The 27,326-nt window shown below is 37.4% G+C and overlaps 1 protein-coding gene across 2 annotated transcripts; it reads left to right on the top strand.

Annotated features, from left to right (window-relative positions):
- The first annotated feature begins 251 nt into the window (after positions 1-251).
- Positions 252-26,326, top strand: LOC135466482 (formin-like). 2 transcript variants are annotated; one of them, XM_064743980.1, is made up of 19 exons: positions 252-1,693; positions 2,187-2,359; positions 8,341-8,482; positions 8,966-9,027; positions 10,146-10,713; positions 11,072-11,171; positions 11,562-11,706; positions 12,485-12,572; positions 13,113-13,174; positions 14,184-14,263; positions 14,700-14,829; positions 15,107-15,196; positions 15,496-15,570; positions 16,415-16,598; positions 16,941-17,033; positions 17,302-17,353; positions 19,910-20,059; positions 23,083-23,176; positions 23,639-26,326. In XM_064743980.1, the coding sequence occupies exons 1-19, from the start codon at positions 424-426 to the stop codon at positions 23,669-23,671; spliced, it is 3,591 nt and encodes a 1,196-aa protein (XP_064600050.1). In that variant the 5' UTR covers positions 252-423; the 3' UTR covers positions 23,672-26,326. The 2 variants fall into 2 exon arrangements, with proteins under 2 accessions (XP_064600050.1, XP_064600049.1); XM_064743979.1 differs by lacking the exons at positions 16,941-17,033; positions 17,302-17,353; positions 19,910-20,059; positions 23,083-23,176; positions 23,639-26,326 and having other exon boundaries at positions 15,107-15,179; positions 16,415-16,543.
- The last annotated feature ends 1,000 nt before the right edge of the window (positions 26,327-27,326 follow it).

Genomic DNA, 27,326 nt, shown 5'->3' with positions numbered 1-27,326 from the left:
TAGTCATATTAAATCTTTCAGGTTTTGAAAGTTTATATTTGTCCTTTGAAGCAGGGTACCAAATGCCATGTAATTGCATGTACTTCATTACAACTTTCATGAACAAGGTAGAGATATTTAAATGCTGACATGTTATATTGTCTATCCACTATTTAAATTATGAATGTGTTTTCTGTTGTGCCTTTTCTAGGTAGCCTGGTAAAGGCTAGCTGAAGCCCTCCTCAGACTTCACTGACATTGCTACTGTTTCTGAAGACAGCAGGAAGACGAGAAAACTTAAAACGAGTACTTGTTAATCTTCTGTCTGCTGTGCCACATTGTCCTGATGATAGTTAAACATTGGGAAAACAGAAGGTCTGCTTCTCTGCCTCTTTGTGGCTTTTTGTCTTCATCTTTTCTGCTGTCAACAAATCTCAACTTGCCATGGAAAAAGCCAGTTCTGAGTCTAGCCCGAGAAGGGCACATGACACAAAAGTGGATACTGAATTGTCCGACATGTTCTCTAGCATGGATATCAACTCTCCTAAGTCCCAATTCAAAGGGAAGACACAGATGCCAGGCACAGATGCAGTCTTACTGCGAGTTAAGCCACTCTCTCCTACAGAGAGAGGTAGCCCTTCCCAGGTACGTAGAAACAATACTGCACATGTTTTAGGAGGATCCCCTAAACTGCAGGCAGATCCAAGCTACATCACACCTCCGAAACAGACACAAAACTCTTCCAAAAAACTGTTAAGTTCACCTGACCCCTGGGCATTCTCTCCTGTACCCGTTTGTCATGGCTCTCCAAAATCGGTCAGGACTGATAACCCACACCTTCGATACAATTCCTCCAAATCGCCAGGGCCCGAGGGGTCTAGTTCTGGATCACCAAGAGTTCATCGTTCTCCAAGACCACAGCAATCCCATGGATCTCCCAGCCCAAACCTGTCTTATTCAGGGTTATCCTCTTCACCTGGTTCTCAGTTAGGCTCCCCTCGTCCTGGACATTCAGAGCGCTGGCCTCAGAGTGGTAGTCCTGGCCCTAGTCAACCCCCTAGAAGCATGTCTGTTGAATTTGGGGAAACAAAAGTTGGTGAACAAACTCCCTCCAAGTCCTTGCCCAAATCAAGTCGATCCTTGGACTATTCTGACGAAAAGAAATCTGTGATGGTGACTGACCTGGATCAGTACATGAAGCAAATGGCGAAGAGTTACAGTCCAAAGTTAGGCCACCCACCTGGGACGGTGTCATTAGCCAGTCTGGAGGCTGAGAAGGAGACTGATCTTGATGCTGTGGAGGTGGAATCTTTAGTTTGTTTAGGCTTGAAAAAGCCCCAAGGACGCTATCCACAGCTGGCCAATCGTCATGAAGACAGTCACCTGAAACCTCCAGGGAAGTCAGATGGTTTCTTCAGAGCTCCTTTAGCCTCACCTGAGACTGTACTGTCCTCTTCTCCTACCACCACCCCTAACATTGCCCTAGAGGAAGCCCCTCCAATTGTTCTGGCGGTCAGTGCCAAGTCACCACCATCTAAATCACCACCGTCAAAGTCACCACCATCTAAGTTGCCGCCCGCTAAATCCTCAGTTAGTGTGTCCCCTGCCAGTAAGACATTACCCCAGCAGACCTCCCTTAGCTTGGATGAGGTGGTCAGGTACCCCAAGGCTGTACCTGGGAAACTAGACTTCAGGAACCTGGACGTCTTTGAAGGTACATACAATACAAATGCAATTATTGGTCTTGATGTCTCAGTTGACTAGTGTTGTTCTGCCAAAGCCTATTGGTCTAAAATCAGTCTGGTCTGTGACTTGATTCTAGCCATCAGTAGTTTGGTTGCAACTTTATATATATCTGTTAGTGATTTACTTATGCCGCTCAGATTTTAACCACCCATAAATTGCCAAGGGAGGTAAAAGACTCCTGAGTATCATACCATAATCTTGAAACCATATCATCTACGGCTTTAAATACTCAGTACCTATGTCAAGTGCATATGTATATCTTTACTGATCAATAAAAACCTTTTTTTTATGAGCAAGGCTAATAGGCCCAAAGACAATATGTCGCTTCTAACCTTATTTAATTCTTTCATATGAGTGGAACACATATTTCATAAGATTATAAGGCTTTGCACTTTTTGCCATCACTGTTGAAACATATGAACATGTAGCAGTCATACGTCTTTCCTCTCCACCCCCCACAGGTAAGATGCTGCTGCAGTGGCTGAGCTCTGCCTTTGATGAGAATCATTACCTGTACAGTAAGCTGAGCAGGTATGACATGAAGGTGGTGACAACCCAGTTCTGCACATACCTGGTGGCGGCAAGAGTCATTAAACAGTTGGATGACAGAGAAGGGGAGGGGCCACTCTTCAAGGTAAATCCACAAACGTAAGGACAAAGCTGAAAATAAGTTATTAGTTACAGTACCATGTTGTAATCCGTCATGTGAAGTTCAGTTGGGAGCAGCATTGGGGAGTGCAGGTTGTAATTTTCGTGAATTCAAACTCGTTAAAGGTAAAAAGATTTCTAGGTTTGTGACTTGTGAAAAATGTTAGGCAACCCTTGTTGACATTAATTTACTGATCACTTTTCTCACCATGTTCCAGAGGGCTAAATTTCTCAACTTCACAAATATTGATCTCCTCAATTTTACCTAAAATAAATTTTTGTGAAACTTTTTCGCAAACACCCATGTTGTAGTAAATGTGATCAAGAACATTTCCTAACATTTTTTACACGTCAGTAGAACCTGATACAAAAAAACTTTTCTGCCTTTAACGATTATCCGATAGAAGAATTTGTACTCTAAACTTTCCTATTGTCTCCCTTCTGATCATGAGACATTATAATATAGACCGTCTGTTGTTGGGAATGTGAATTAAAATTATGTAGTGATCAGCATATGGCCTAGTGGTGAACATTTACAATACATCGTGTGTTTGACAGTTGATAAGAGGCATTTTGTGAGGTAAACTTATTTTACTACTTTGATGCGACTATTAGTAACACTTTGGTAAAGGGAGATAACTTTTGACACCACGGGTATTTGATATGGTTTATGTCCCTTGGCCACACAGACAAAAATAAAACTATAAAATCAAAGTAAACAAATACATGTATGGTAATGTCCACCATAAGACACGCCAACTGTCTAATGAGAAACCTGCAATTTGTGAAATTTTTGATTTTCTGACAGTGGCTGTCTTCTTACACAGACTTGGAAGTTTAGACATGTAAATAAATATGTGAACCTTCAGAATTTTGTGTACTATGTAAAAATTAACTTGCAACTATCTTGAGATGATGAATTAGCTTGCCATATACATATACCATATTAGTAACTTGTTTATTTTTTAATAATTTCTTACTATGAGAAATCCCATGGACACTTTGTTGCAACATTTTGGCAGTTAAATTTTAGAAAAATTTCAAGTAGACTCGGGAGTTTGAGTATAGTGTTACACATTCTACCCACTGTCAGTTGTGGGTCATACGCAGATATGCATATTAAATAGAAATAACCTTTCAAACAACATCGACTGTGTCACACGACACATGTTTACCTCACAAAGTCATATCATGTCATGGTGTTTATTTCTACAAGTAAAGAATTTTAGTTTGTTTACGTGTTAGATTTGCCGATAAGATTTATATAAAGATGAACTATTTGAATTTTCTGTAGTGATGAAAGTGTTACTTCACGCAGTTTATAGATATCTCTTTTGTTTTTACATTTTTTTATTTTTTACACCCAGACACCATTACTTTGAAAAGAAACATTTGTTTCATGATGTTTCCTCATATACTCATATATTTATCCCTCATATACATGTACATGTGACATTGACTCATGTACATGAGTTGACCAGCTCAGCTAGCTCTTGTGTGGAGAATTGGAATTCAGTAACGAAATTGAGTATCCAGTACCATTGATCAGATTTCTTAAAACTATATTACAGTTTCCTAGTAGGAATTTGGAAATATTTATTCTGTGTATCTTTATATGGATGTGGATTTCTGCATGCACTGAATACATGTACCACTGACATCGCTGTGTGTAGAAATAATGACTCGCACCCACATGCGTAAGTAAAATAGATGAAGATGTGAATAGTGAATACTTCAATTCTGTGGGATAAATTTCTTTTTATTCATAATTGCTCCAAATTCTAATATCTGTATGTACATGTATTTTTAGTACTACGTGCTTGTGAACAAATACAATACACTTAATAACCTGGTCGTGGGCTTCCCCCGGGCTGTGCCTGGTTTCCTCCAACTTAAATGCTGGCAGCGATTGTCAGTGAAATATTCTTGAATACGGTGTAAAACACCAATCAAATAAATAAATAAATCAATACACTTAATACGGTGTGCTTACATACACTAACGTGTACCGCTGATGCCATTGTTTTACACTTATGAGTCCATTAACACATTCAAGGCCCCTGAAGAGCTGAAGTATAGGGTACATACAGAAAAAAATCTGACTTCACATGTCTTTTCTGTATTAAGGCCCTAGTTAAGGTAAATGATTAAATACCAGGTACTTATTGTATTGAGGTGACGTTTTACAGGTAAGCTGTTTGGATGCCTTGCTACCAAATCTAAGTCGTGTCTTCTCAAGCAGTTAACGAGTTGGTCAGTACATGTTCATGGCATTAGTCTGATACGGTTTCTTCTTCAGCTTTCTTCTATTGTAAATAAGTAACGAGACTTTATTGGTTAAATTAGCCTGGAATTTGAAACATAGTCTTCTTCTGTATGCTTTTCTCTTCAGGCAGGTATGCATACCTGATGACAGTGTGTTGCAGGCATTAAGGCCTTATTGCTGAATACAATACATTGATTCTGTGATATTCAGTTACACTGCAGCCAACTTTATGTTAATAGTTGTCATAGTTATGAAACGAGCCTTCATATTGGAATGTTGTCCTACCTGTAATTAAGGTAGAGTTTAAGGTACAACACACAGGCAGGTGTTAGTAAAACATGGCTCTTTATGACCACACATGTAAAATGATGGACGTGGTGAGATTATGGTCACCGGTAAGTGATAGATGCATGTAGAGAAGAAAATGTAAAAACCTTGATTATGTTGTCTAAACATTTCCTGTAAGTCTGAACAGTAGTTTTTTTGAGGAATTGACATCTATCTGAGTGTGTTGAATGAAGATTATGGATTATTTCGCTTGGCCAAAAACTTAACTACCGTACCTACATGTACACGTTTCTGTTTCCCCGACACCATGCATCCCTTCTGACATCTGCATAAAAACTAAACTGACAAAAATATGAAGTGGATGCAAAAATTCAACAAACATAAAGTAGTTATCTACCTTGGAGTAGCACTTACATGTAGGTTTGCTAAGATGAAAAGGCTTTCAACCAGTTTGGAGTTGTTTGAGTCTTCTTAGACCTGCATGGTCCTTCCCACATTGATGGCTGATTTTTAGCCCATTTAAATTTTATAACAGTATGCAAATGAGCAATGCTTCTCTTTCAGACTTTGTATTGTCAGAATACCACATCATTTTATCTGGTAACCATACAGTTTGTACCATGGTTGTTTGTCTCTATTGTTCTTTTCTCTGTATTGCCTGCCGACAAGCTGTAGTCCTCTGTTAGACTGTAATTTATAGGTCATGCACGTACACATGATATGCTGGTATGTGAATTGAGGCTGACACACCAAACCATGCTGTACATCCTCTTATCTGAGAACTGACTAATATAATAACATTATGTTCAGTTAATGGATAAAACTGAGCATTAAGACATGATTAAAGTCAGAAGAATTCATTTCTCCTCCCAGAATGTATATGGGTTGTACACTCACCTGTACATACTTGTACATACATGTATGTAGGTACATGTCAGACATAGAACTGTGCTCTTCAAAAATATTTAGTATACATATGTGCATGTATTGTACAAGTATAAGGTTTTGTGATTTTATGCATTTCCAAAATATATACACATGTCCATTAAAAACATCCGTTTTCTGAGCCACCAGTTAGTCATGGACCATGTAGATATTTTTCAGACTTGTCACGATGTTAAACCCCAAGCACTCACTCACTCATTCTCAGACTTGTACATGGAATACAGAGTTAAATGTTAACCTGTCTTATGATTTTGCCAGGTTCGTGTCTGCATTGATTTGCGGTCAGTGTAGGGACTAAAGTGCACAGTGCGCCCGTCTATTAAGTGTCTAATTGTTTATTACAGCATGAACTTACAAGGCTGATTGTTTATTATGCCTGTCTGAAACATTATGCGTGTATATATATGGCATGATCATATATACCATATACAGATTATGCTTAACCGATAGAGTCAGTACGTAATTACACAGAAATGGTGAGAGACTGGATAATGTGCCATGCGTCTGACCCATGCTGCTCACTGTCATGACTGTGGCATTTAAGGTTTCATTATCATTACTACAAATTGGTGCTGTTTGTTCATGATTATAATGCCCGGCCCACACTTACATTTGATGCACACATGCAGACCTAAACGTATAAGAGCAGAGTTACTTGTAGTAGAGAAACACACAAGAGTTAGACTGCTGCATATGTGGCTGGCTGATGTATTTATTACCAGCAAATCTAGTGACATGCAGATCTCGGAACAAATCAAGGGATATGCTTGTAGATATATGGACAAATCTACGGCTATACATGCAGATCTGTGTGTGGACAAATCAAGTGATATACTTGTAGATCTACAGACAAATCAGGGGATATGCTTGTAGATCTATGGACAAATGTATGGATATACATGTAGACCTGTGCGTGGACAAGTCCAGGGATATGCTTGTAGATCTACGGACAAATGTATGGATATACATGCTGACCTGTGCGTGGACAAGTCAAGGGATATGCTTGTAGATCTACGGACAAATGTATGGATATACATGCTGACCTGTGCGTGGACAAGTCAAGGGATATGCTTGTAGATCTATGGACAAATGTATGGATATACATGTAGACCTGTGCGTGGACAAGTCAAGGGATATGCTTGTAGATCTACGGACAAATGTATGGATATACATGTAGACCTGTGCGTGGACAAGTCAAGGGATATGCTTGTAGATCTATGGACAAATGTATGGATATACATGTAGACCTGTGCGTGGACAAGTCAAGGGATATGCTTGTAGATCTACGGACAAATGTATGGATATACATGCTGACCTGTGCGTGGACAAGTCAAGGGATATGCTTGTAGATCTATGGACAAATGTATGGATATACATGTAGACCTGTGCGTGGACAAGTCAAGGGATATGCTTGTAGATCTACGGACAAATGTATGGATATACATGTAGACCTGTGCGTGGACAAGTCAAGGGATATGCTTGTAGATCTATGGACAAATGTATGGATATACATGCTGACCTGTGCGTGGACAAGTCAAGGGATATGCTTGTAGATCTACGGACAAATCTAGGGATACAGATGTATTAATGTATTGTCTCAGGCTCCTATGATCAAAGCCTGTTAGAGTTTGCTAAAAGTGTGTTAATTAGGGCTGGAGATTTCTTTCTGAGTACTGGTATCTGGTTACCATAATGGAGCCCAGCCCTCCCATTCAGCTAGTATCCTTTTCCAAGCCCCTACAATGGACGGAAGTGTCAATGTCAACGCCAGACACTTCTAACAGAGGGGCAAGATCTCCGAAATCTCCAGAAAACAAAGTTATCTCACCAATTAGTGGGAAAAGGCCACCTAAACTCAGACTCAGGGATGTAAGTTATGTGTACAGCAATTGCTGACTAGTGAGAAAAAACTGTAAATGTCTACATGTGAATTATGATATTTTATAATGTGAGATTGAATCAACACTCTTCACAGCTAAGGATAGCATAACTATTAACCTCTTTAGAGCATAATTTATTAAGAGAGCCGTGGCTCACATTATGAAATAGCATGTAGTTCGTTTTGAATAAGGAGATGGAGAACACATTTTTGCAAAAGGTTTGCTAAATATCAACACATCCATACACTGTTCTCTCTTGCTAGTACTCTCGCTCTGTGTTACAATATGGATCTCTATTACTTACATGTATACTGTGATTCTGTAAGGGAAAGTGCGCTGACCAAAACACATATACAGATTTAAACTGATATAAAGATTGTGTTAGAAACAAGGTCGACAATAGCAGAATAACATCATTTTCAGCAGGAATCACAGTCTGTATCCATAGTTACAATATTGTTGTTTTTTTTTGTTATCGGCTTTGGTACTTACTATGACACTATACCCATACCATACATGAACATGCAGTTATCTGTTACTTTGTCCCATAGTTTACAGACATATCTCACCCCATGTGTCTGTTCTCAGCCCAACTGCTTATACTACTGGACCCACACCCAGGCCACAAGCAATACGCAGGTGGCAGAGCCTGGCAAACTGACACCCCAGTGGCCCCCAACCCAGCACGATGTGGAAGAGACACGCCCCGGCCTCAAGTACACTGAAGCAGGTTAGTCAGAAATTATACTGTTTTTACGACCTTTTGATACAACTCACAAGCTGTAGCTGTTAACTTGCGGAGAGATGGAAAATCCTAGACTAATTAAGGCACAAGTTAAGGGCATGTACATATGTACAGAGTAACATAAAGTTTAATACCTGCACGTGCTACACAATCTCTCTCATCTTGTGTACTTCCTCTTTTAATCTTTGAACTGCACAGTACATTTTCTGTAGAGAAAAGAGTGTAATTTTTCTCATGTTTAAAGATGAATTCGCATTACAGGCATTTCCAACAAATTTGGAGGCCGAGAAGTCCCTTTGTTTTTTATTGACCAGGTTTAAAAAGAATGCTTAGTTGTTATATAGATTTTCTTATAAAAGAATGCTTAGGCTTAGATAAAGCATGTTAAGCATCCTGAATCTATTTACACAGTGTTAGCCTCACTGCATGTACTGTGTTTTAGACTGAAATTTAGTTTAATGGTTTCAGATCACCAGACAGCTATGGTTGGGTTAAGGCATGAGTACAAAGATGAAGTGGAAAAACTTCAGGTAAGCTTTATTCTATTCTGAGTTTCAAGCTCAGGCTGATGCAAAATGGTAGGTGGTCAGGTAACTTGGTTATTTTGGTCATACAATCAGGAAAATGGTATGCAGTTATAATAGGTACCATCAGGAGGTATAGGATTGTAATTCATCCCTTAAGTAAGACTTCCAGAAGATTTTCTGGGTGTGTTTACAAATGATTTAGTAAGAGAGAATAGTTTTACTTGTAAAGAATTATGTTGCAATGAAGTATATGTATTAAGTAATAGCATTTTAATGAAACAAATGGATATTACTTATATACATACTATTTGTTTCATTATTTGCATTTTAGTTTGTTGATGTAGGCTGTATTTTGAGTGGGTCAAATGGGCATTTAAAATTGGATTTCAAGATATACATGCATGTACTTGTAGACAAGTGACAAAATGTGGGAGAGATCAGGAAGTGTTAATCATGATCTGGGAACATCGGTGTAGGTGTAACATCCAATCAGTTATCTGTTGCTTCCTTTCGTGCCTTCTGTCAAAGCCAGTGATCAATCACCTGCATTCAATACAAAATGAAAACCTAAAAACAAAACAAAAATGTTCAGTTTAACAGCCTCAAAACAAAGATGTGGTGTTCTTTAACCCAATTCCTCCTGTCTTACATGTAGCTGATGGCTTTGATAAACAACACAGCTGACTTAATGTTATCCATCAAACACCATTAGCATACATGTTGCTCTGGATATTGGGTGAGTTAAAGAATGTATACATCGCTGGAGGGGAAGACATAGCGCTGATACTACTGGTGGTCTTTTCCTCAAACTTATAGCCAGTGGGATATCACTTGTTCCATTCTCAAACATGGCGGAAGTGTGAATACTTGCACGGCGCAATGACCCAGGAGCCTCCCACCAATGTGGTCACCGAGTTCAAGTACAGCTCATGCAGGCTTCCTCTCCGGCCCTATGTGGGAAGGTCTGCCAACAACCTGCCGATGGTCGTGGGTTTCCCCTGGGCTCTGCCCCGTTTTTTCCTACCATTTTGCAGACCGCAGTCATATAAGTGAAATATTCTTGAGTAAATTAAATAAATAAATCGATCAGTCAGTTGTTGTGTGCTTTTGTTGTTACACAGAGGGAGCATAAGATGACAGTGGAGAAAATTCACCAGGACTATGACAAGAGGCTGGAGTTTTACACCCAGAGGATCACGGCTTTACAGGAGGAAGTGGAGAAGTACCGTATACTGGCCGGCATAGAGCAACTCACAAAGTCTGCCTTGACTGATGCCGAAGCTGCTAATGTGGAGGCGGGCTGGTCCAACGGCCTGAACCTCACCCCAAACAACAGGCTTATTTCCCCTTCTGGCACCCCATGTACCTCTCAATACCACACCCCAGCAGCCACCCCAGAAGTCCTGGGGAGAGGCTTTGCTAATCATCAGGTGCAGGATGATGTGGTGTTCAACACTCTGACCACAGCAGAGCTACAGTCTGCCTTCATGGACTCTCCAGCACCACCCCCTCCGCCTCCACCACCTATACCAGGCGCAGTTCCACCTCCGCCACCTGTACCTGGAGCTCCTCCACCTCCTCCACCTATACCAGGCGGTCCACCTCCCCCACCTCCAATACCAGGCGGACCACCACCTCCTCCTCCTCCTCCGGGTGTACCACCTCCACCAGGAGTGACTGTTGAGAAAGGTACTTTACTCAGTACAATTTGACAGGTATACTCATAATTCAGGATTCATGTTGAAAAAACTTTAGTGTTTTTACTTACATGTACCAATTGTGATGTGAAGAGATACATTTACTTAGAACTGAAGGGTAGTTACATGTACATTAATTTAGTGAATTAAGTTAAACTTTGCAATGGTATAACGAGATTGCCAGTGTTAATTTTTTTTATTTTGTCAAAAACATTTTTGTCTGTCAACAAATGATTAACAGAATCAAAACTTTTCAAATTGTTGTTCAAAAATGCAAATTACAGTTTATCTCTCTGATACAGGTATAACTGTTCATGTATCCAACTCTATATATCATTATTTATTTTCAGTGCCAGTGAAACCAGTGATAAAAACAATATCTCCAATGAAACCATTATTCTGGAAACGCATCCAAGTTCAGCAGCTGAAAATGCCTTCTCCATCTTCCAAGTGAGTCATATCTATAACTGTAAGGCCTTCTTCCACAACCATTTTGGCGTGATATTTAGACAGGACATCTTTATGGGGTCATTTACGTTTTTTCCCCCAATCAGTTTCATTTACCTGAAAAAATAATATATATATGGAAATGTAGATGTGCATATTAATTCAGATTTCTTCAAACTGGGCCCAAAATTGTAATGGCCATGATGTGAAGTGTTCTTGTCTAGTAAAGAAACGTAGGAAGTAGAACAGTATCTGTAACTTAAACTGGTCCGGTAAAACACAAATCAAAAATAAAAACCCTTGCTTGTGGTCATTCGTGTGTTCCTCCTGGTATTGTTTGTTGTTAGTTCCCAGTTACACGTAGTTATCTGTCTTAGTGTTTTGTGTTCACAGTAAAGCTGATAGTAAATACTTGTGGGAAGAACTGAAAGAACCAGACATTAATGTGAAGGAATTTGATGATCTGTTCTCTAAAATTCCTCTGGAGAAATCAAAGAAAAGCACAACCAAAGCACCTGTCACCAAAAAGAAAAAAGAGGTAAATGTTACATTTCATCTGTTTTTTTTTTTGTTTTTTTTTTAAGTCTTAATGGTGCTGACGTTCTTGATAGAAAGGCCTACATGTACATTGTATCAGTTAATTTAAGCCATACATATTAACAGTTATTTTAAGCCAGACATTGTAACAGTTATTTTAAGCCAAACATTGTAACAGTTAATTTAAGCAATACATAGTATCAGTTATTTTAAGCCAGACATTGTAACAGTTAATTTAAGCCATGTATGCAGGAATGTATGCAGCTGTGCTGGTGAATCACGTGAAGAAGCTTGTCAGTTACTCACCATTAAAGGCCAGAAATCATGGAGATGCACTGAGGTTACCCCCACCCACCAAACTGACTGCAGTCATATGAGTTCAATATTATTGAGAAACCTCTGTTAATCCTCAGCATATATGCGAATAAAAAGCCTTTAATCAGTTGAACAAAGATGAAAGTTACATTTTCTTGTAAGAATATGTGTCTCTGCCATATCTGTTTCAATATTGTATTTGAGCCCTGATTGGTATCCTGCTGTGTACTCTTATGTTGTGTATAACGTGTCTGAAAATCAGGCTTTGAATTAGTTCATGTTCAGTGTATTTCTAGAATAGTATTGTATATCGAGAAATATATTGAGTTTTTGTGCCATATTGTACAGTGTTTAAATGTATATTCATAATGCACTTAGGGGTTATTCATTGGAAGGTTTTATACAGTTATTAAATGATCATATGTATGAAGTGAAAGTTAAACAAGATGTGGTCTTTCTCTCAGGTTGCCAAATTGATAGATGCCAAGAGATCTCAGGCCGTGGGTATTCTGCTGTCTACACTGAGGATGGATATGTCTGAAATAGAGAACGGTAAGTGAAGTAAATGTAGTCAGTGTGTCCATTTTTTATTCCCACCTGTATGCTATAAAATAATAAAACTGCAAACCTCAAAAAGGTGACCAAGCCAAAGGCTCAGAGACAACAAATTCTTTTTTTTTTAATTGCATTTTTTTTTTCTTGCTCTTCTCTTTAAAACTTTAGGCGATTAACTTTAGGAAAACTGTTGATCAAACGTAATTACATGTATAGCTTCAGAACCCATACAGAGAAGATAAAAAATGGTGCACTCTCAATATTGTCCAAGAAAACCACAGTACAAAGAGAAGAACACTTTTTTATTAGGTATAGCTCTTAAATGGTTTATATGATGACATCGTCTTCAGTTTTCAATTTCCTTCTGATTTTTGGTTTGACCATACTAAGCAAACAATGTATTGTGTTTTCATGAAAAGCAAGATACTCAGTATCTGTAATAATCAGCTAGACAGCAATGTACTTAAAAGTGAGTACATTTTAGACAACCTATCAGATTTAATTTGTTTTTTTTTTTGTTTTTTTTTGTTATTTCAGCTTTACTGGAATTTGACACGTCTGTGCTGGACACAGAAAGACTGCAGGCTATTTATGATGCAGTGAGTAGTAGTCATTTGAGTTTTCTGATTTCTGTTGGGATAGGGTATTAGGCAAATCAGTGTACAAAAGTTCTGAAATTGACTGAATTGTATGGACTTTACAGCCACACCATCAACACCACTGATCAGGCCCAGTTTCATAAAGATGTTGTACATGTATGATAATCACACATATAAGACAATTGTACAGTAATAATGACGCACAAAACAAATGTATGATAAAAAATTGTTGTACGCCGCTTCGTGAAACTGTCCCCGAGTCTTCAAGTTCTGCAGTAATGTACATAATTGTTCAATTATTGGATCTATCCAGGAAAAAAGGGATGTACAGTGACTCGCTTGTGCCGCTGTTTTATGTAAACTTTTCCTGTTAGTAGGTTTGTTGTGAAGATTGCATTTCACCTGCAGTTAAGCATGTTGCACTTTCAGAAGCATATAATTAGGCCTTAACATGATACTGTTGATGCATATATTTGGGTTTTTCTAATAAGGAGTTAATCAAATTTCACAGAGTCTCTGAAGTGACCATATAAAATGGGTGAATCAAGCAAGATGTGTCCTCTGAGAAATGCTAATGAAATACAATAACTCTAAAACAAAGTCTAACTACATGTATTTAATTGAAATGTATTAAATGCGTCTGAAAGCGTGTACCTGTAATTGTAGGCAAATATAGTTGCTTTAATTGCAAATTCCTGATATTATCCCCTTTAAATATATTTTCCAGTTAATAAATGAAAAACCTGTAAAAAATATTTGATGTCGAATTCTGAATGTATAACCTGTGATGTTTATAGCTACGGCTATGTTTACATACATGTAGGATGATTGGATTTGAATTTCAGGAGGTGCAATGTAATTCAATAGCCATAACCCAGTTGTTTTTACTGCTATGTTATGAAGATGTCTGTATTTATACAAGTATAGTCACAAACAAAAGCAAAAGTATCTGAAGACCCTGATGTGATAGTTATCATGGGATTCACCTGTATATCTGCCTGTTGTACAGAGACCAGAGCCAGATGAACTGAAGCTGATCAAAAACCACGTGGAACGGAACAGTGACATAGCACTGGATAAACCTGAACAGTGAGTTATATTGTGGAAGGCTTACATGTATCTGAAAACTCGTATTGGGATCTTTATAGTTTGAAAATGTACAAGATATAAATCTGTTTGTCATAAAACCTCTTTAATAGGTTTCAGGAGATGGGCCCAAGATTGTCCTTTTGGGCACCTGTTCTCAGATAAGGCAGAGGTAGGATGTTCTTTTAGATGAAAAAATGAAATACAGTATTGGGCCTAAAGTTTTGTCCGTGATTAAATTAGGATGAGTAGGCTTATATATAGGTCAGAAATATAAGTTTCAGCATGAAAAGTAGTATGTTATGATCTGTATTTCCTTTGGAAAATGCTCTATTTGTGTGAATACTTAGAGCAAATACAGCAAATGATTTCTAAATAGAGCATGTAGATGTACATAACACTTTTGAGTGTCATTAGAATTTGTTTCTGTCTTTTGCAGGTTTCTTTACGATATGTCCCAGATTCCAAACTATGCAGACCGAATCTTCTGTTTCATATTTCACTCCACTTTTCAGGAAAATGTGTCAGCCATTGATAATAAGCTGAACAACTTGAAAATGACATGTGAGGTAAGCTTCTATGTAGGTTATCTCTCACTTGTATGTGTATCACAGACTACATTCAGACACTCTTGATTACACCAAATACTTTGTCCTGCATAATTTCAGGGAAGGGAGGACAACTCTGTTTTGAGGAAAGATTTATTTAAAATCTGAATTCTTTCACACCAGTACTCATGCCTCGATTTAGAGGTGGGGGGAGGGGGAAGTTCAAATATATTACATGTACATATAATGTTTTACAGTATTTTTAAACCCTTACAGACTCATCTGATTCCTTTTACAGACACTGATGTCAGGCAACAGCATCAAGAACATTTTGGGAATAATTTTGGCTCTAGGAAATTACATGAATGGAGGTAATTTTTCAGCTTTGGTGCTGTTGTTACTTAAGCTGGACAAGGTTCTAAGACAAGAAGAATTAAAGTATGTTACGTCACAGTTAAGTTACAGTTATGTTAAAAAAGCAAAGAGATGGTGACCTGTAACAAGTAACAATAAATGTTTTCCTGTTTATAATGAAAAACCCAGCAGTGCAGGTTTGTCACTTTGTTCCAAAAAGTCTAACTAAGGAAATGATCATGTGACTTCTTTTAACAGCTGTTACATGACATTTTGCATGACAGATATGTACATACATGTTCATGTAGAAATGCATGTAATTCTTTTTCCTAGGGAATGGTCAAAGGGGGCCAGGCAGATGGATTCGGATTGGACATCCTAGCTAAACTCAAAGATGTGAAGAGTAAGGTAAGGGAATTGAAGTGGATTGGTGGTAGCAAGGGTCATTTGTTTGAAGCTATATCAAGTCAGAACTCATTGTGAGAGGAACTTCTTCTCTACTACAATGAAACATGTGAGACAGGTGGACAGGTTTGTGAAAAGTTGTTGTTAACGATATACCTGAGCACATTTAATTAAGAAGTATGATGCACTGACAAGCTAAATTGTTGAATATATGTCTTGTCTTCTTTACCATCCAGAATAACTGTGGGAGCTTTAATACTTCAGCATGTGGTGCAGCAATACATTAGACAGTTCTCTTACAGAAAAGCTCCACATGTTGAATGTATCTCTTTTCCTATTCCCTTTGCTGTCCAGGATAACCATGTGAGCTTACTTCAGTATGCGGCGACACAATATGTGAGTAAGTTTGAGAAGAACAATGTCGGTACAGAAGAGCTCCACATGTTGAATGTATCTCTTTTCCAATTCCCTTTGCTGTCCAGGATAACCATGTGAGCTTACTTCAGTACCGGCGACACAATATGTGAGTAAGTTTGAGAAGGACAATGTTGGTACAGAAGAGCTCCACATGTTGAATTTCTCTCTTTGTCTGTTCTGTTTGCTGTCCAGGATAACCATGTGAACTATGTGGTGACACAGTACGTGAGCAGGTTTGAGAAGGACAATGTTGGTACAGAAGAGCTCCACATGTTGAATTTCTCTCTTTGTCTGTTCTGTTTGCTGTCCAGGATAACCATGTGAACTATGTGGTGACACAGTACGTGAGCAGGTTTGAGAAGGACAATGTCGGTACAGAAGAGCTCCACATGTTGAATTTCTCTCTTTGTCTGTTCTGTTTACTGTCCAGGATAACCATGTGAGCTTACTTCAGTATGTGGTGACACAATACGTGAGCAGGTTTGAGAAGGATGATGCTGGTACTGACAAGGTCAAGCTTCCCCTTCCTGACCCCAGTGACATTCGACAGGCAGCTCTTGTTAAGTTTGATGAAGTTGAAGCTGAGATTGGGAAACTTAAAACAAACTTAGAAGGTGATAAAAACCGTAATATCTCATGTAAAACAATTTTGTGAAGTTTTCTGAAAAGAAGTGACATTGAAATGATGAATTTCTTGACAAGTGATTACTCAAATGTTGTAGGCTGAGGAAGTATTTAAAAAAAGTGTTAGTAAATATTGTTAAAATGTGCAGTGTAATTTTATATATGATCATATATATCAGTGTACTTGTACTTGAAATCGATTTAGATATCCGCCATGGCAAATTTTCTGTGGTCTTGAGACAAATTGCAAAATAACACAGTTTCCAAGCCTGGGAATATCTTTAGCTGTATGATATACCACAACACATTTGACTTCATCTGTTTTTCTGTAGGCTGTCAACGAAAGTCTGAGAAAATAATTTCAAGTTCTAGTGAACAGTATCTGGAGCCCTTCAAATCTATCATGACAACATTTTTTACCAAGGGTAAGTGTTCATATATGATGTGTAATTTAGAACTTTGTTTGTTGTTGTTGTCATACATGGTACATGTTCTGGTACAAATGTCAGTTTACCCAGCTTTGAATTCATTTGTTCGATAATCTATGAATGTGTACTGAATAATAATTATCTAATGAAATTTAAGAACTTTAGCATAACTCGAACAGAAAGAAACATTCTGATGTGTGTAATATTTGTATGTGTTTGTGATAATGTTACTTATGCATTGCCTTTATCGTATTCTTCATTTCAGCTTCACAGGACATTACTGATCAAGAGGAGAATGTTCAGGAATGCAAAACATTGTAAGATATAAATAGAGTAGAGTCTGCTATGATAAAGTTTAAAGGACAAGACAGTACCTGGCTAAAACATACTTCAGTGGAAAGCAGGATTCTCAAGCTGTCTAAAAAGTATCATACTTTATTATTTCAGTGAGATTTCACCAATTAACGTATAGAACAAAAGGCACAAATGGCTGTGGTGAATCGAGGCAGACATCTTGGAAATTTTATCCAATCAAACATGTTGCTATCAGATTGAGCGACCTAAGATGTGTGGTAGCCTTTATCCATTCACTCCATGAGGTGACGTATGATAACACAAAACTACTGCATAAGATATCATTTTGAAATCATTTACAGCGATTAAGTTTCGTGTAGCCAAAGGGCCATTTCACACAGTGTTGTGGGCTAGGTGTGTACTGTTTACAGATCACCACTGATGTACAAGTGGTTGATTTACAAGCCATGTAATATTCAACGACGGTATCACAAATTATGTCACACCGCATTCATCTCCTGTGTAAACCCAAGGCCTACTTAGACACACTGTTCAAATTATTCAAATACATGTTTTGTTGCTCATTTTAGTGTTTAGTCAGCATTTTATAAATAACAAATATCAGAGTCAGTGAAAGATTCATTAGGGATGACGAAGGTTTATGGGAATAAGATGGCATCGCACTGGACAATGCTTAAAATTAATGAATGCTCGTGAAATAATTATTTTTTCTCTAAATTTATTAGAATTGTAGAATTTAAATTTTGCTTCTTTGTCTTTTTCATATACAAGGCCTGTTTTCTTTTATAAAATACAGTAAAACTATTGAAACGCTATGTTGAAGGCGAGGTGCTTTCCCTGACATCCACGATAACTAGGTCAGCACTGCTCTCATCTTGGAAGCATATAGATCAGCCATAGGCTTACTTTATCACAGTTCAAACAGTGGAAGAAGTTTCCAAGAAAGCTATTTATCAGTTGAACATTCATTGCCGAAGTCCACACCTTTTATCTGCCATAGGCTACTGCTTTGACAATGATACAGAAAATATCTTTGATGTTAGAAAGCTAGAGTAAACATGAAGTCACCTTACTGTCGATAATGGAGACATGCCGAAGCTGTGTGAAGACGAAGTTTCACCAGACTTTTACTGGGTTTTTAGAAAAACGAAAAAAAATATATAATGCCTGTTTAAGATACTTTGGATGGTAATCTTTCAGTGGACATAAACATTAGTCAGGTACTGTTTTTCGCTTTAACCAACCTAATACAAAGGGAGACAAATCTTACATCTCATGACCTTTGCCTAATAACAACAACTATGGTTGTTCATGATAGCATGTATTGTTATTGAAATCACTGTTATTGTTATTTTAGTTGGTAGAGGGCACAGTTAATCAAGGTTTGCTTCCCTTTGTGGAGGGCTTTTGTGGACCTCCTTGTAAATTAAAACTAATACATGTAGCTGTTGAAATGTACAAATAATACACCGAAATGCATATGTATATGTAATTTAGCCACATATAATTACATAAATGTTTTAGTTTTTTAAAGCAACTAATTCACGCAGATCTGTGTTCCATCCTGACATGTTATTTAAAATGCCATGCAATAAGATTGGTTGCATATCCCTATACCACTGAACGGTGTTTTGTACCGAGTCAAATTTGAGGATTTTGAGGTATAAAATAAGGGCCAGGGGTCTTGGATTACACAACAAACACTATGACGAAGGTGTTTATTCTGTCCCAGAAAATGAAGAAAATGTGCATAAATGAAGAAAAAATGGCATATTTCATACTGCCATTTTTGTGATGCTTGGTGATGGTGATGCTTTTAGACCAATCAGCGATAAGCTTAGGCCACTGCAGTTGACCTAGCTGCCTCAAAGCTGCATATGTGTGACATCGTTTCTTATTGTTGTGTGACGTAGGAATGTAGAAGTTTACTGTACATGTATTATGACATCATACCTCTGAGCTTAGATTGGAACGTCATAAAACAAATGAGTTTTTTCCACATCATAGGCTCTGGGTTTAAAAATGTAAAATCAAAAGTGATGTCGATAAACTGTACAAAATAATCAACACTTTTATTACTGTAGGAAATTTCTATAGTTCGCCTTTGTATTAAACATAAAAGCAAATCTAACAAACAAACTCAAATTTTTTTATTTGTAGAAATAAACAGCGTGGAATGATATTATTTGGGGAGGTAAATGTACCGGCAGGTGTGTTGCGTGACACATTTGATGTTATTTGAAAGGTCATCTCTATTTAATATGTATATTTGCACAGGGCCTGCAACTAACAGCAGGGTAGAATGGTGATTTTTTATTTTTGTTGTAATATGTTAGTGAGTTAATATTTTGGGAACTTGAGGTATTTTACTGTATCAGGTTTAGATACAAGGTCTCAGAGTGTCCACACAAGGACTGTTAAAAATATGAAATGATCAAAAACTTGTAATTATGTTACAAGTTATTATAGTTATTGAGTTGTTAGTGTTTTCTGTAAATGCACATATATTACTCTATGTTGAGCTGTCAGTGTGTTACTGTATTTATGTTTTTATTCAGGTTTGGAGAGCTCGCGGTATTTTACTGCGTGTCGCCTAGATCAGGAGAAACTGAAGTGTCTCCAGAAACCTTCTTCTCCTTGTGGACATCATTCACCTCAGACTTTAAAGATTTATGGAAGAGGGAGCAACAGAAAGTGGTTAAACAGAGGTGAGATTTTCTCTGAGGAGAAGTGTAAACTGTAAGGTTGTTGGTCAAGGTCTATTTCCTTTGGGAAATATGTATTTATGTATTTGATGTCTTCCACAAACCAAGAAGGCTGTCACGTAATTTGAATATTCCAAATAAATAAATCAGTCATTGGTGCTGAGTAAGTCATTTGGGAGAAAATGGTTCTGTTAACTTCAGTTATTAGAAGTAGGCACATGTAACTGTACAGTACCAGTCAACTGGTATGGGTTAAATGTCACCTCTGGTGTTTTCCTCCCTTATACCCTCCTTCTACATGGAAGAACTACTACTTCTTCTTAAGAAGGCCGCATACCTCTTCATATTGCTTATAGCTATTTTTGGTATTATATCAAAAGCAGGAGTTTGGTGACAGAAACTGTACTAGAGGTACTAGTACTTTAATACAGAAAAAAAACTGGAACAGAGTAGTCCATGTGATCGAGTCATGAGATGTATTTTAGTTTTAGTCTAAAAACAAGTTGTGAGAGCTTGTCAACATTGTCACTAAACCTCTGACAACAAGACTTGAGATATTATAGTACAGGTTATGAGAGCATGTCAACATTGTCACTAAACCTCTGACAACAAGACTTGAGATATTATAGCACAAGTTATGAGAGCATGTCAACATTGTCACTAAACCTGTTACATCAAGATGTGAGATATTATAGCACAAGTTATGAGAGCATGTCAACATTGTCACTAAACCTGTTACATCAAGATGTGAGATATTATAACACAAGTTATGAGAGCATGTCAACATTGTCACTAAACCTGTTACATTAAGACTTGAGATATTATAGCACAAGTTATGAGAGCATGTCAACATTGTCACTAAACCTGTTACATTAAGACTTGAGATATTATAGCACAAGTTATGAGAGCATGTGAACATTGTCACTAAACCTGTTACATCAAGACGTGAGATATTATAGTACAAGTTATGAGAGCATGTCAACATTGTCACTAAACCTCTGACAACAAGATTTGAGATATTATAGCACAAGTTATGAGAGCATGTCAACATTGTCACTAAACCTGTTACATCAAGACGTGAGATATTATAGCACAAGTTACGAGAGCATGTCAACATTGTCACTAAACCTGTTACATCAGGATGTGAGATATTATAGCACAAGTTACGAGAGCATGTCAACATTGTCACTAAACCTCTGACAACAAGACTTGAGATATTATAGCACAAGTTATGAGAGCATGTCAACATTGTCACTAAACCTGTTACATCAAGACGTGAGATATTATAACACAAGTTATGAGAGCATGTCAACATTGTCACTAAACCTGTTACATCAAGACGTGAGATATTATAGCACAAGTTATGAGAGCATGTCAACATTGTCACTAAACCTCTGACAACAAGACTTGAGATATTATAGCACAAGTTATGAGAGCATGTCAACATTGTCACTAAACCTGTTACATCAAGACGTGAGATATTATAACACAAGTTATGAGAGCATGTGAACATTGTCACTAAACCTGTTACATCAAGACGTGAGATATTATAACACAAGTTATGAGAGCATGTCAACATTGTCACTAAACCTGTTACATCAAGACGTGAGATATTATAACACAAGTTATGAGAGCATGTGAACATTGTCACTAAACCTCTGACAACAAGACTTGAGATATTATAGCACAAGTTATGAGAGCATGTGAACATTGTCACTAAACCTGTTACATCAAGACGTGAGATATTATAGCACAAGTTATGAGAGCATGTGAACATTGTCACTAAACCTCTGACAACAAGACTTGAGATATTATAGCACAAGTTATGAGAGCATGTCAACATTGTCACTAAACCTGTTACATTAAGACTTGAGATATTATAGCACAAGTTACGAGAGCATGTCAACATTGTCACTAAACCTCTGACAACAAGACTTGAGATATTATAGCACAAGTTATGAGAGCATGTCAACATTGTCACTAAACCTGTTACATTAAGACTTGAGATATTATAGCACAAGTTACGAGAGCATGTCAACATTGTCACTAAACCTGTTACATCAAGACGTGAGATATTATAACACAAGTTATGAGAGCATGTGAACATTGTCACTAAACCTCTGACAACAAGACTTGAGATATTATAGCACAAGTTATGAGAGCATGTCAACATTGTCACTAAACCTGTTACATCAAGACGTGAGATATTATAGCACAAGTTATGAGAGCATGTGAACATTGTCACTAAACCTCTGACAACAAGACTTGAGATATTATAGCACAAGTTATGAGAGCATGTCAACATTGTCACTAAACCTGTTACATTAAGACTTGAGATATTATAGCACAAGTTACGAGAGCATGTCAACATTGTCACTAAACCTGTTACATCAAGATGTGAGATATTATAACACAAGTTATGAGAGCATGTGAACATTGTCACTAAACCTGTTACATCAAGACTTGAGACATTATAGCACAAGTTATGAGAGCATGTCAACATTGTCACTAAACCTGTTACATCAAGATGTGAGATATTATAACACAAGTTATGAGAGCATGTCAACATTGTCACTAAACCTGTTACATCAAGACGTGAGATATTATAGCACAAGTTATGAGAGCATGTGAACATTGTCACTAAACCTTTTACATCAAGACTTGAGATATTATAGCACAAGTTATGAGAGCATGTCAACATTGTCACTAAACCTGTTACATCAGGATGTGAGATATTATAACACAAGTTATGAGAGCATGTGAACATTGTCACTAAACCTGTTACATCAAGATGTGAGATATTATAGCACAAGTTATGAGAGCATGTCAACATTGTCACTAAACCTGTTACATCAAGACGTGAGATATTATAGCACAAGTTATGAGAGCATGTGAACATTGTCACTAAACCTGTTACATCAAGATGTGAGATATTATAGCACAAGTTATGAGAGCATGTGAACATTGTCACTAAACCTGTTACATCAAGACGTGAGATATTATAACATGGTGGTATCTCCTTGCAGATGCAGAGAAGCTCAAAACAAGGTGAAGAAAATTCGGGAAGAGAAGAAATCAAAAATAACCCCAACTACAAGGGCCAAGAAAGCAGGTGGATTGGTAAGATGTTATTTTTGCTTTAATCATGCATTAATTTCTTTTACTGTAAACTTTTCAGCTTGAAAGGTGCATAAATACTGTTATTGGTCAGGCATCTCTGTCCTGCCATCTGTGTTCAAGAATCACCAAGATTTACTGATACCCTCTGGATCACTACAGACATCCGCAGAATCTGCTGTATAGAAATGATTTTACTGGATAATGTTGAATGGTATTTTATCTGATATACATGTATGCTTCATTGTAGTGTTTTGTCTGCCTTTAAAGGGAATAATTCTTGAGCAGTCCGTTAACACCAATCACTCAGCTCTAGGCAGAATGTTGTGTTAAGCTACCTGTGTACAACAAGAAGGCCATATTCCCCATAGGTATGACTTTGAACAGGAAAAGACTGATTAGATATGTTATATGCTGAAAAAAGTATTCATCGCCTCCCTTTTCCTCTATTTTGTCTCTTTGCAGAAAGACAGACTGGCTGCCAAAGGCAAAATTTAACCTAGTTTAGACAGGAATAGGTGGATGTTATGCACATACACCAAGAGAACTCCATTCAGATGAATTTCACATCATACATTTTTTTTTAAAACATTTTTGTTTATAATAACTGTATATAAAAAGATTTTACTCATCTTCATAGCCAGTGATGTTTGCTGAAAGATCTGTCAAAAACCTGAAGAAAGGTCTCCTTCACTAGTGCAAGATCTGTTTTCCATTGTAAATAGGTCCAGATTGTATCATTTTGTCGCCCTTCATTGTACGTATATATGCAACGTATTTTATAGGTAATATTTATAGAAGAGAATAATTAGTTATTTAATATTTGCAATCAGTACGTGTTATATAAAGTGCAATAGTGGGAATGGGTGGAATCAAAGATATTGAATGAAGGTTGAGTAAATGATTTTGATGTGGAGTGGAAGGATGTAATAAATATTAGCTGTACAGATGTATGTGTACTTTGTGCTATTAAAACTGCAAATGTCATTCAGACGGGACATATGGGAAGTTATTCTGCTACGTATAAATGTAGTGTTCCAACATCATATTGAAGCGATGTTTAAAATGTCCAGTCAGATGTTGATTTTGAGCGAATTCTATACCAGTTATTTCTTTCAACCAAAAAAAAAAAAAAATTTTACAGTTGATTAACTGCCATATCTGCAAAGATTCTTATCACAGTCTTTGTTTTCAGTTTTAAAAACATTTTGTGAGTTCCATGTGCTGGCTTTCTCTCTTGTTCTATGTGGGAAAGTCTGCCGGCAACATGGGGATGATCAGCTGGTTGTGAGCTTCCCCCAGGCTCTGCCCAGGTTTCTTCCACTTTAATTCTGGGTACCATTGTATAAGTAAAGTATTCTTGAGTATGGTATAAAACACCAGTCAAATAAATAAAATGCTTTACGGTCTCCGGTTTTCAGTCAGGATTTCAGATACAAGGCACTGTGCAGTGGTTTCTTCCAGGCTTTGCTTAGTTTTGTAGGTCTGTTAAGCGGACTACCATGTTGTGAGTAAAACATGAGTTAAAAAGCAATAATAGAAGTGAATTTATTGGCTGGCACTAGTAAGCTACATACATGTATATCTTCAGGACATGGTGAAAGAAGTCAATTCAAATGCATGTATGTCAGGATGATAGTGCTTCTATGCCAACAGACAAAGTCTACAATATACAACTGTACAAAAAGGGATTTTACTTGTATGCTATTCCAACATTCTAGTAAATGGGGGCTAATTTGTTGAATGTTGTTACTCTGTTAAGGAAGAAAACAGTGTTGTTTTTTTAAAGTGTTTTGTACATCTGAAAAGTGAAGGAGTAATTGCCAAGTACATTTTTTTTTTTTACCTTGCTAGTTAAAAGAGTGAGGGATGCGATGTGTGTGGAACTCTATCCAGTCTTTATACTGAGACTTCCCATTACCCCCAAAGACTGCTGACTCTTGACAGAAATGGCAGTATTTCATGGCTGTTTATAGAGTTAACTCTACCTGAGGCAATAATGGACAGAAAAAAATATATATACAAAACATGTAAATATGCAATGACCTATGGATCATAGAGGCTTTTAGAACTGTAATTAGCCTGTAGATAGCATTCGGTGCTGGTCAGTTTTATGCATGTAACAGGTGCTAGTTAGCCATACTTAGCTAATCTGTGTTAGGTAATGTGATAGTTTATATATGTGTTTCCCACTTATCACACATGTTGGTTTAATCAGTGGGAATTGGTTTATCAATCAGTATGCAATAACTGTCGCATTAATTAATATCTCCAAACCCTTGTGTTAGGGAAGAACCCATTTTGAGTGAGTGGCTATGGTAGCTGCATCTTAATCAGTACTATTCTCAATCAGGGATTTGTCACCTGTTTCTATTATTCTAAGGGCCTTGGTTGATGGCAGTCTATGGTGTAGTCTTGCATGAAGTTTACTGGAGACCAAATAATTGCCTTCCAGCAGTATGACATAGGTCAAAGGTGGAAAAGTTCACCAGTAAAGCTTACCAAAGGTCAGTGGTTTACTCCAGAAACTGACTTCCACCACCCATTGGCATCAAAAGTAGCATTTTAAAGCACATTTAGTGCATTTTTACATACCAAAATTCAGGTAAAAGACACAAGATTTGCCTTGTAAAAAGTATTTTACTCAAAACTGTTGATAGATTAAGTTTTCATAAAGTGGAGGTGGTTATAAATTTTAAACTAAATTGCTGTTATTTATAATTATGTTATTTAATTATGTTAAGAGATTCCATGGTGATAATTAATGTCGAGTTGTAGAATTTGGGATTTTTTTCCCCTAAGACAAAAGGCTGTCATTTGTTCTGCAGAAACATGTTTGGTTAAGCTCTATTGATCAATTCCAGTTTTGTATGTTTTTCTGTTATATTGAGGATCAACAGAATATTTATACTTTCACCATATGTCTTTCCAGGTTTGTTTAAGTACATTTTTATATCCATTAAGTTTTTTTTTTGTTTAGTATTTTTTTTCAGGTAATAAAGTGATATTGGTTTACTCTTCAAAGGTACAGTGCTGCGAAATAAGCGTGCCCAACAGTATGAAAGGGGGTATACAAATTACAAAAAGCGGGTTGTTGTTAAAAGGGATAAAACAAAGCCTAAACAATAAAACTTTTTCACAAACACGATTAAAACATGAATATATTTAAATACATGTTGTGAAGTTTTCTGTTATTCCGTATACGTGTGCATGTGTTTTGGACGCGCGAATTGTGATCATAAGAAAGGTATTCCCTGACTGATTGATATCTCGCGATGATTTTACAAACCTGGTGTAAGATAATCAAATTGGTAAATACATGTCTAAAATGTTACTTTTCGGACACAGCTGTTAAAATTGTAACATAAAGTGTCAAAGATGTAAAATTTCCTCATCGTGTATGTGTGAGGAAGGAAGGAAGGTGGTGGTGGGGGGGGGGGGGGGGGGGATACGGTGGTTCAAACCCCTGTATGGTCATGCCTAAGATTTCTGAACCGATAATCTTTGCACGTGTGCACGTATCCTTCTGGAAGATATTACTCAGTTTGGCCTGAAATTAGGACTCATTAAATTTGAAAAACAAGCATACAGGATCCAGATACTTGAATATGTACTGTTCAGGCGATTCGTCGATATATTTCGTTTAAGTACGACTAATCATACCGATGTAATGAAATGACGAATGTGGGAAGCTATCTCTCTTTGTTATCCCGCAACTTCCAACAGACCTTCTCCTGTGGCATTTCTTTAACACCTCACCATTTTATTCATTCCCTCATCGATTACTTTTTATTGGGATTTTGTGCATTATCGAGATGTCATTTGTAATGTACATTGTACATTCATTTATTTTTGTACGCTTGTGTATTTGGGGTTTAAAAGTTCTCAAGGATATCTTTAACACTTGTACGAGGGTGGTTCACTCAAACACGTTCAAATTGCTAGGTAGGCTACCTCCTGCCTTATAGGGGGGCTCCGTAGCCTGCGGGCGTAAAAGCTCTCCAGCGCGGCGCAATGACTCGGGAGCCTCTCACCAGTGCGGTCGCCGTGAGTTCAAGTCCAGCTTGTGTTGGGCTCTCCGGTGGGAAGGTCTACCAGCAACCTGCGGATGGTCGTGTATTTCCGCCGGTTCGTGCCTATTTTCCTCATACTG

Source organism: Liolophura sinensis, chromosome 6 (genome assembly GCF_032854445.1).
Source record: "Liolophura sinensis isolate JHLJ2023 chromosome 6, CUHK_Ljap_v2, whole genome shotgun sequence".
Taxonomy (NCBI): domain Eukaryota; kingdom Metazoa; phylum Mollusca; class Polyplacophora; order Chitonida; family Chitonidae; genus Liolophura; species Liolophura sinensis.
The sequence above is the reverse complement of the archived record's forward strand: the minus strand, read 5'-3'. Positions and strand labels throughout refer to the sequence as shown.

Bases quoted from the DNA above. Each gene is read 5' to 3' on its own strand.
- LOC135466482 (XM_064743980.1), top strand. From the start codon at position 424: ATGGAAAAAGCCAGTTCTGAGTCTAGCCCGAGAAGGGCACATGACACA. The intron at 11,172-11,561 runs GTGAGTCATATC...TTGTGTTCACAG, and splicing joins ATGCCTTCTCCATCTTCCAA to TAAAGCTGATAGTAAATACT. The intron at 16,599-16,940 runs GTGATAAAAACC...GTTTTTCTGTAG, and splicing joins ACTTAAAACAAACTTAGAAG to GCTGTCAACGAAAGTCTGAG.